Here is a 10,526-nt window from a genome sequence, read left to right as displayed (position 1 = left end):
GAAGGGTGGGGGAGGGGTCTTGGACGGCCCTCAGGGAGGGTGGGCGAGGGGTGGCCGGGGCGGGGCTCGGGCCATGACGTCATGCCCGCATCCACGCCGGCGTCGTCCACCCCCGCCCCCCGCCCTCCCGCGCCGGCTGGGGCGGGGCACTGGCCGGGCGGCGCCGTGACGTCACGCCTGCGGAGGAGCGCCGTGACGTCACGCCTGCGGAGGAGCGCCGCGCGGCGGCTGCGGGGCGGCGGGCTAGGGCGCGGGGCGGCAGCGGCGGCGGCGGGGCTGCGGGGCTGCGGGGCCGGGCGGCGGCATGGCGGAGAGCGAGGCAGAGACCCCCAGCACACCGGGTGAGTTCGAGAGCAAGTACTTCGAGTTCCACGGCGTGCGGCTGCCGCCCTTCTGCCGCGGGAAGATGGAGGAGATCGCCAACTTCCCAGTGCGGCCCAGCGACGTATGGATCGTCACCTACCCCAAGTCCGGTGAGCCCTGCGCGGACCCCGCCCCGGCCAGCTCTGCGGCGCGCCGGCGTGGACGCTGCGGCCCGCGCCCGGGGAGGCGGGGGGCTGACTGGGGGTGGGAGGCCGGGGGCCGGGGCGCGATGCCTGGAGCCGGATAGGGCGGGGTGGGGGTGGTAGGTCGGGGGTTTGCGGGAAATCGGGTGTTTGGAGGTTGAGCCCCCGGTGTCCGTGGCCAGGTGGCGTCCTGTGGGGATGGAGCCTTGTTTGGCGGCGGCAGCTGCCAGGCGACAGGCCCAGGCCTGCCACCCTTCCCTGCCTCCCCTCCCGATGTCCAGCTGGCTGTGTGACCTTGGACAGTCACTCAACCTCTCTGTTCTTGGGTCCGGTTCAGCCCTTTGATGAGCGCCAAGTCCTGGTGATGATCTTGGGGAGGGGGTGAAACGGGGCGTCAAGGCTGTGTGCGTCCCTCATTTCCTGCGTGGGCACTGGCTGGGGGATGGGACTGGCCCGTGCCCAGAGTGCAGTGTCCGATGTGTCCCCCTTGATTCAGGGCCGCCGCCTTTACCCTGGTATATCCTGGTTTCCGGGACCCAGGCCGGTCACATTTCCTAGCATTCGGATGTCACTTTCATGACCGCTGTGTGAAGTCCAGGTGATCGTTCCCACTGCCACTGTATGGTGGGCACCGAGACACAGAGAGGGGAGGTTGCTTGCCCAAGGTCACACAGCGGATGAGCAGGCGGAGCTGAGATTGAAGGCCTGGCGGGTGTGCATGTGCCCAGGACCTGATGTAAGAGATTTTTGATGTAGTGCCTCTTCTGAGGTTTGTAGGGAAAAGGGGCAACTTTCCTGTTTGAACATTCCTGCGGGTTTCCGTTGTTGCTGCTGTCCTGGAGAGAGAGGGATTGACTGCTCTGAATCCAGGCAGTGCAGTGCGTCTTTGGCCTGGTGTCCAGGGTGGCGGCCTTGAGGTCGTGTGGTCGGAGGAGCAGGCCGGCAGGCTGCTGGGAGAGCCCGTAGGCTTGGCTGTCCTTGCTGTGCAGGGCCCCAGATGCCTCGGGGGTAGGCCTGGTCCTCCCGGGAAGACCGAGGAGGGGGCTTGTGAGTGGAGGGGTGGAGGGAAGTCTGGAGGCACTGCTGGGCTGTCCTTGGGAAGAAGGAAAGGAAGTGTGGGCATTCAAAATTGGTCAGATTTTTAGAGCCAGGGATATCATTCGCATATATATACGACCCCCAGCTGGGTGTGGGCGGGATAGCACTTCGCTTCCCTCCTGTTATGTGGGATCACTGAAGGCTGAAAATGGCCTCCTGTCAGTTTAGGGCAGGGTCTGCCTACCTCTGAATTGTGAAAAATGTGGGCATTCTTAAGGATTTCGGAGTGGCAGATGGGCAGTTGTGGTTCTCTGTTACCCCCCTCCATTTCGTGAGCAGGAGATGGTGGCTGAGAAGTTGGGTTGCTGGCAGGCTGGGGGAGGCTTGGGCGTAGAGCTTGCTTGAAAAGCATGGCCTTGACGCTTATGGGGGAGGCTTTAGAGGGGCCCAGCATTGGGGGGCCTGCTGGGGTTTTGCAGAACCTGGCTGGGCACCTTGATGGGTATGAGGTGTTAGTTTAAGGAAGTTTTCTAGATAACCAAATCTCACATCTTGTTTGTAACTTGCATCTTTCAAAGACAAACACATGTCCTAGAGCTTTTCAGAAGGAGAGCAAACATTGGCTCTTCCCTTCGGAGACAGAGAACCCAGCTTGGCCAGAGATCCTGGTGTGGGGTCCGTTTGCACACAGCCCCAGAGAGCTTCCTTTTCAAAGCTTAAAATTATTTTTCCCACAGCCCTTATGGTCTTTCCAGGCCCTTACTGTTTCTCCATCTGCCCCTTGCCGGCTCCTTTTGCCTGTGGACCCGGCAGCCTGAGATGATGCTAGTGGTAGAAAAAACCTGCCTGCTAATGCAGGAGACATAAGAGATGTGGACTCGATCCTGGGTCAGGAAGATCCCTTGGAGAAAGGCATGGCAGTCCCCTCCAGTATTCTTGCCTGGAGAATCCCATGGACAGAGCCCACCGGGCTGCAGTCCATGGGGTTGCAAAGAGTCGAACTGAACAACACAAACCCATTTTAAGGGCTTCCCTGGTGGCTCAATGGCGAAGAATCCACCTACTAACGCAGGAGACCCGGATTCGATCCCTGGGTAGGGAAGAACCGCGCTCCCCCACCCCCCCCCCCCCCGCCCCCGGAGAAGGAAACGGCAACCCACTCCAGTACTCTTCCCTGGAGAATCCCATGGACAGAGGAGCCTGGCGGGCTACAGTCCACAGGGGCACAGAGAGTTGGACACGATGGAGCGACTGAGCGCAGCTGACTCCCAGCCATGCTCCGTGCTTTGTCACTCACGAAGGCCTGTGTCTATCATCACAGTAAACCGTCTGCGGAGCTCTCTGACCAGAGGTGGTCTTCCATTTCAGAAGTCCGGCACAGAAACTCTGGGAGGTGACGTGACTCGCCCAAGCTCCAGTGCCTGGTACAAGGCTTGTTTGAGTTGACGGCGAGCCCGGGAGTGAGGGAGAAGCAGAGCGTCATGGTTTGGTGTAGGCCTGTATCTGCTGTTCCTTTTTTCCGTTCTTCCTGGTTCGCGACCTTCACCCAGTCCATCCTTCTTGCCCATTTCTTGGGATGGTGACAGGAACAGTGAGGCGGTTTCTCGGGAAGGATGACCTGCACTTGCTGAGACCGGTGCTTCTGGAAGTCCCATGTCCTCCCAGCCCCCACTGCCTGTAAAGCTCGTTACTCAAAATGAGCACGGAGGGGACTGAAGAATCAGTCCCCAAAATCTGGGTTTCACTCAACCAGAGATGGTGCGCCCTGGAGGTCGTCTCTAGTGGCAGCTGGTGTGGCAGGAGGAGCTGCCTGGGAGGCAGGATCTGGGTCTCCCCTCGCCCTCCCCCCCACCCCGGGCAGTTGCCCTCAGGCGATTCCCCTGCTGTGACACCCACATGGTGAACTGCGCAGTCACAAAGGCGGCTTCTGCTCTGGGATCCTTGGAGGGGCTGTTACGTTGAATGCAGGCCAGGTGTAGTTTTCTAGTTTGCTGTGGACCCTCGGAATGGTGAAGTGGCCCCTTGGCGAGTCCCGTGTGCCCGGCGCTCTGCCATATTAATCCAGAGGATCAGAGAAGGCAGGGACTTGCTCTGAGTCACACGGCAGCTGAGGGATGGTCAGGTCTAATCTGTCCTTTGGTCCACAACCAGTTTCGCCCCTGCCCCTCTGGAGGAGGGAGCTGGACTCAGGCCCCAAGGAGGAGGGAGGATCCCACCTTCTCCCTTGTGCTCTGGGGTGGAAGTCTCAGGACGCTTCGGGGTTTTAGGGGTTTTGTCAGAGTTCTGAGTCCTGGGCCACGTGGACTTCAGGCAGCCCACTTCACGATTCCCTTCCCTTCCTGTCCCCTCCTCCCTGCGTCCTCCTCCCCCCTAGGAGTGGGTCTGCAGGAGGCTCTGGCTTGGAGATTGGGAGCCTGGCTTTGGAGCCGGAAGGCCTGTGTTTGAGCACGGCTGTGCTGCCCACCTGCTGACTGGCCCTGGGCAGCTGAGACCACCCGTCTGAGCTGCGCTGCCCTCGAGGCTGGGAGAGGCGCCCTCGGTGCCTTGCTGGGCGGCTGTGAGGATGAGTGGGATGAGGAGCCAGGGCCCCTGCCTGGACCAGATGCGCCAGAAGCAGAGGGCAGGGTGTCGTCGATGCCAGCTTTCATTCCCTGAGCACCCGCGGCGCCCAGACCTTTGCTCGGGGCTGGGCATTCACAGAAAAGTCCCGTGGGGTGCCCGTCCTCAGTGGGTGCTCAGTCTGCCGGGGGACAGACCCCTCCAGCATGGACCCATGGGACCCATAGGGTTTCCAGCGTCCAAGTGTAGGGTCTAGGGCATCGTAGTGAACTTGCAGGTGCCCCAGGCCCCTTGGCCACCCCGCCTCCTCTGGTGGGGAACGGGGGCTCACAGTGTGGGGGGCATCTGATGGGAGAGGTCGTAGCAATCGTATCCTGCTTTTCTTCATGGTACTCCAGTACTTCTAGAACTTTTCTGTGATTTTGACATTTGAGCTCAGGTGACAGGTTAGGACTGTGCTGTCTTAATACGGGAGCCTCTAGTTCCCAGGGTGGTATCAAAGTTTAATGAATTGAAATGAAATTATAGCGATTCGGTTCCTCAGTAGCGCTGGCCACACTCCATGAGCTCAGGAGCTGCATGTGGCGAGTGGTCACCGCGCTGACAGCAGGGCTTCAGCTGTTTCCATCATCACGGAGGTCCTGCAGGACGGCGCCAGTGCACGCTGCGACCCCACGGTGGGAGCCCGTGGTACCTTCAGTGTCCAGGGACCCTGACCCCCCTCGCTGTCCAGTGTTGACGGGCCTTCTTTCTTACAGCCTCTGGTCCCAGGGTCTCTCTCTCTAGTCGCTAAGTCGTGTCCGACTCTTGTGACCCCATGGACTGTAGCCCGCCAGGCTCCTCCTCTGTGCGTGGGATTCTCCAAGCAAGAATACTGGAGTGGGTTGCCATTTCCTTCTCCAGGGGATCTCCCCAACCCAGGGATTGAACTGGGGTCTCCTTCATTGCAGGCGGATTCTTTACCGACTGAGCCATGGGGGAAGCCCAGGGTGTTGGGTGTTAAATCCGATGGTGTCCGGGAGACGTCTGTCCCCGAGGCGGTGGAGACCGCATGGTCTCTGCAATGTGCTCCTTGGCTCGGCCTGAGCATCCCCGCTCCTGGTTTTTCTTTCCTTTGGCTCCCACCCATCTTGAAGTGTACCCCTGTTCTCTGGTCACTGATGGGGGAGTGCAGTGAGTCACTGCCGGGGGGGCGGGTGGGGAGAGCCTGGCCCAAGTCCAGCCCTGTCACCGTGTGACTTCAGTTTGCTGTTGAAAAATGAGAGGGTTGGACCTGATGGGTTCTTGTAAGTCTTAAGCGTTAAGACCCCCGTGGGGTGGGGAGGCCCATAGGCCCCAGGCTGGATGATCTTTGGCTGAGAGTGTCCCCAGGCCCGGGAGATGGACGCAGGGAGTGTCGTGAACACATCCCTCAAGGAGCTCATGTGGACATTGGGAAGCTGGGCTCCTAATGCTGACGGCTGCCTGACAGGCCAGGGTGCTTATTCTTGGGGGTCAGGTCAGGGGCCCAGGAAGGGGGGCTCTGAGGAGGAGGGTCACAGGGGGCTGCATGGAGGAGGTGGCGGGACCTGGCCATGAGAGTTGGTGGGGCCTCCCTGTCCATCGTGTTTGAGCCTTGGAGCAGCCTTGGGTTCTTTGTGGTTGCCTCTCTTGGATAGAAACAGGCCCTGTGAGGGGCAAGGGCGGTGTCAGCGCCCAAGGGTGCAGGTTTGACTTGCGGACGGTAGGGAGGAGCCAGCCCCAGGAGAGCTGGACAGAGGGACAGCAGGGATGGAAACCAGTGGTGGCCAGGCCTCGGTTCTGGGCTGGACCCGCCCAGGTTTCCAGGGATGGTTATCATGTTCCCCCAGCCTGGGGAGGAGACTGATCTCAAATCCAGATCTGGAAGCGGGCTAGGAAGTTTTGGGGAGGAGCTCGCCACCCACCCTGAGCTCACATTTGTGCCAAGATCAGAGTCAGCGTCCCTGCCTTCCAGCTGCAGAGTGATGAGTGCTCCCCAACTAGCACCTGCTTACCTGCCTCCCTGAAGATGTCCCCGGAGGTTTGGCGCCAGATCAGATGACTTGTCGCCTTCCTCTGTCCTTCCCCTACCTCTCCCTCGCCTCCTCCCTTTTCCTGCCCTTTGCTCTGACTCCAGCTGTTCGCTTGGCTTTGGGGAAGGAAGTGGCTGGTCCCAAGAGCCGGGGTTGGCCAGGGGAGCATGCTTCTTGTCACTGTATGAGAACTGGAGAGAAGGCCTCCAGAGGAACCCACAAGGTTCTGGAGGAAGACGGGAGCAGGGCCCCCGGGAGGAGCATCTGTTGACGCCTGTGGAATTGGGGGAGGCCCCGAGCTCGCTCTGAGCACCAGGGTCTCATGGGGCTCCTCACCTCGCCTTCCTCCGAGGCAGTGAGGACTGCTTTGCCACCCCCCGCCCCCACGTGCACCTCGCTGCTTTGCTTCTGTGGCTCCTCCACCCAGAAAGTGCTCAAACTGGCCCAGCCCTCTCGGCCCCGCTGCAGCCTTGGCAGCCTTCCTCTCACCTGGACTGTTGTGCGTCCTACCCCCTGGGTTCACCTTTTACTCTGCAGCGAAAGTGACCTCTTAGGAACACAAGAGCACGCCCCCGAGGGTTCGCTCTTTTCCCCGACTCCGTCATGGCCTTCGGGCAGCGGTGAAGTCCGCCCCGTAGCCGTTGCCCAGCGGTCCTGCCCCTTCCTCACCAGCGCTGTGAGCACGCCTGACTCTCCCTGCCCTTCAGCCTGGCTCCCTCTGTGTGGTGTGCTCCTGCCCTGCCTTCCTTCCCTTCCTCTCCTTTTCCTTCCCTCCGATTACTTGATGTGGACATCGGCTTTCAGAACCTATCTCGTCTGTTCACTGAGGGACTGAGCGTCCTCCTGTGCCTCCTGCCTCCCATCTTTCAGGACTTCAGAGGTGCCACGCCGTTGTCTGCTGGCTTGCATTGCTTCTGTTGAAAGGTCAGCCTGTGATTCTTTGTTCCTTTTGGAATCTTTTTTTTCCCTTCTGGTGGCCTTCAAGATGTCCTCTTTATCTTTGACTTTCAGCACTTGGATATTAGGTGTCTAGATATATATATATTTTTTTAGGGGAGGAGGATGCTTATTCTGCTTGGGGTTCTCTGAGCTTCTCATCACTGTGGTTTGATACCTTTCCTTATTTTAGAAGAATTCTCCGTCATCACTGCAATTATTTCTGCTGTCCTGTTCGCTCTTCTTCTTTTCAGATGCCAGTTACGTGTGTGTTAGATGGTTTGATACTGTCCTATAGGCTCTGGGACATTGTTTTTTAACCCTATTTTTCTCTTTGTGTCTCAGTTTGGGTAACCTGCTGGTCAGCCTTCAGGCCGACTGATCCTCCCACTGTGTCAGGTACACTGAGGAGCCTGCTGAAAGCATTCTGTATTTCCCTTACTGTGTTTTTATTTTTTCTCTAGCCTTTCCGTTGTGGTTTCCGTCTCTCTGCTGAAACATTCATCTGTTTATGCTTGTTGTCCATCTTCTCCCTGAAATCCTTCAGCATTTAAGCCAGAACACTTTAATATTCTCTTGAGTCTGATTCTGTTGATTGTTTTGTCTCCTGACTGGGGTCTTTTTTTTTTTGACGTGTACTACTTTTTGATTGAATGCTGGACACTGTGCCGGTATTAGAGACTGGAATCATTTGTATCGATGCTTTGAAATCAGCCTGTCCCTTCTTGGCAGGCCATTAGCGTAGGCCGTGATTCCGCCTGGTAGGAACTGGGCTGTGTTTGAATTCTGTTATCCCTCTGGTCACTGGAGTGACCACTGGTGTTAATGCCTGTAGCGTCACCTTGTGCTTCGCACGACGGGGGGCGGTTGCTGAGTATTGAGAGCGTCTTCCCTCAGTGTTCCTGCCCGATCGTTGTAATGCAGTTGCTAAGTTATGTTTGGAGTCATGGACTGTAGCACAGCAGGCTTCCTCCACTGGCTCCCGGAGTTTACTCATACTCATGTCCATTGAGTCAGCGATGCTCTCTAACCATCTCATCGTCGGCTGCCCCCATCTCCTTTTGCCTGCAGCCTTTCCCAGCCCTACCTCCAGCATTTGGTCTGAATCTTAAGAGGGGTTTCTCCCCACACCCTTTCCCCTCCCTCAAGGGTGGACGGGTGGTCCTTGATGCTCTGTTACTGGCTGAGGGAAGAGGGTTTTGAGGGGGAGGTCCTCCGTTTCCTGGTCCAGCTGCAGCCGTAGGTAGGCTTTGGGTTTCTTGGTCTTGATGGAAATTTCTCAGTGATGCCCCCTCGTGGCTACCAACTCTGCCTTGATGGTGGGTTTTGTGCGGGAAAGAGTCTCACATCCCTTTCTGCATTTGGGGCCTTCAGATCCCAGGGACGGGCTCCTGCCCTGCCCATAGGGCCAGGGTTCTCTTCTTGCCCCCAGTCTCCAGCCGTGTTGGGTCTTCACCGGCACCTGGGGCGCGGGTGGGCAGCAGCTTTTGCTGCCCCTCCTCCAGCGGTTTAACAATTCTTGCCATAGAGGAGAAGGGCTCCAGGAGGTGTTCTGTTCTCCCGGGGGAGCTGGCCTGACCCCAGCTGTGGCGCCTCTGTGTCCCGGGCCTGCAGAGCGCCCACGGGGGGACTGAGCGCAGGGGCTCATCGCTGCGTCCTCCTCAGACCTCACCACGTGAGGATCGCAAGCAGGACGCTCCGAGCCCCTGGGGGGCGGAGCGCGATGACGGTGGATTTCCGAGTCTCAGTGTTAGCTGACTTGGCAGCTAGAGAAGCTAATGCCAGAAGAGGGGAGGCAGCAGGTACATGGACCCGTTCACTGCAGGGCGCAGGAGTCGTACACTGTGCCCTTTGGAGGAGTTTGAAGGCAGGAGGCTGTTGCAAAGACAGGCAGGTTTCTTTGGGGGAAGTGGGTCCAGAGAGGCCGTGGAGTTGGGACTGTCAAATACAGCAACAGGCTGGGATACAGTGCTGAGGCGGAAATGGAGATCAGGTGAAGACCACACCCCCGACAGGGAGGTTCCTAGCCCCACCCTCCTGCTTGGCTCCTGGGATGCCTGCAGTCCCCCAGGGCAGAGAGTGGAGGCATCTCCTCTGGAGAAATTGACCCCAAAGTGAAGACTTAGAAATGCTCCCCCACGGGCATCTGCTGTCATAGTTGTGAGGGTGCCGGGCTGGGCTGCACTCACAGATGTGGAGCCCTGCGGTCAGCAGCGTGCCCACCGCGGACAGCGGCGTCCTGGGGCTTGTTCTCACCTGTGGGTGGACTCAAGGTCTCCAGATCTTAGCACCTCCAACAGGAAGGACAGACCTGCCAAAAGAAGACAAAAAGCAGCAAAAGGCACTCAGCGGAATCCAACACAATGTGCAGAACATAAGAAAACCTAGAAAAAAGAACCACCCCTGGCACTCTTGACTCTTCCACTGAGAGAGTGAAGGCAGGTGCGCTCTTGGTGAAGAAAGCAGTCACAATGGGAATGAGCAAGTAAGGATCCTGAAAGAACTCTTGGAATTAAAAACATTGTAGTTGAAATTTTGAAAACTCAGCTGTGAGGTTTGGATGCTGAAGCAGAGGAAATGTCTGGGGAAAGTGGGACAAAAATTGTTACAAATTGATGACAAGTAGGAGCAAAGAGGTAAGAAAAGTAGAAGGTCTCAGAGTTCCGGAAAGAGGGAACAGCAAGAAAGGGAGAGAGAAAGTTACTGGAAATCACGGTTTAGGGTTAGGGTTAGGGGGCTTGAGTTAAAGGCCCCCTCCTGCCTGAATGTGCCTCCAGGCACCGTGAATGAGAGACCCTGCTGAAGCACTTAACTGTGAAATTTCAGAGAAGATCGCAAAGCTTCCAGAGATAAGAATGGGCCACATTCAAGGGACGAGGAACCAGGACCTCAGAGTTCTCAGCACAATGCTGGCAGCTGGAGGATGGGAACGGTGGGTTCCGGGTCTCCAGTCTGGAACCCCACACCCAGCTCAGCCAGCCGTCCCGAGCGCGGTAGAAGCAGGCGCTTGTCATCAGGCTCCAGCTCACAGATGGTGGGCTCTGCCGCTGTTCACGCGTACACCGAGGGGCACACGGCTAGAAGACTGGGTCCCTCCAGCCCCAAGGAGATGCAGGGAGACATTCATGGGGCGCCAGGGGGCAGGGCACGACCCTCAGAGATTCATGGGGTTCAAGCGCAGCCCCTGCATTTGGCTGTGTGGGGAGGGTTTGCAAGGAATTATTATCTAGAGTCGGGCAAGGAATTATTAATAGGCACATAAAATACTGAGCAAGCAAGCAAAGGAAATAGTCTCGCAGGAGAAAGGAAGCGTTATCACTACACGCTGTACTTTGGATTAGACCAAGAATTGTGCCAAGACCGTGTAGAGGAGAGAAGCCTGCAGGAGGGAAGGCGCCTCGGTCAGCAGTCAGTAACCTATCAGAAGGGACAGATGTGAAATAACGGTGTAATC

General features: G+C 57.9%; 1 protein-coding gene across 1 annotated transcript in view; it reads left to right on the top strand.

The window, feature by feature from the left end:
* Positions 1 to 210: 210 nt before the first annotated feature.
* SULT4A1 (sulfotransferase family 4A member 1) overlaps positions 211 to 10,526 on the top strand; it is a 28,541-nt gene continuing 18,225 nt past the window's right edge. Inside the window, exon 1 of the mRNA XM_070453477.1 lies at positions 211 to 473. Within this exon, the coding sequence (XP_070309578.1) occupies positions 305 to 473 (169 nt within the window). The 5' untranslated portion in view covers positions 211 to 304. The remainder of the gene's footprint in view (positions 474 to 10,526) is intronic.

Source organism: Odocoileus virginianus, chromosome 23 (genome assembly GCF_023699985.2).
Source record: "Odocoileus virginianus isolate 20LAN1187 ecotype Illinois chromosome 23, Ovbor_1.2, whole genome shotgun sequence".
In the NCBI taxonomy this organism is placed as follows: domain Eukaryota; kingdom Metazoa; phylum Chordata; class Mammalia; order Artiodactyla; family Cervidae; genus Odocoileus; species Odocoileus virginianus.
Note: the sequence above shows the minus strand (reverse complement) of the source record. Positions and strands in the feature narration are given on the sequence as shown.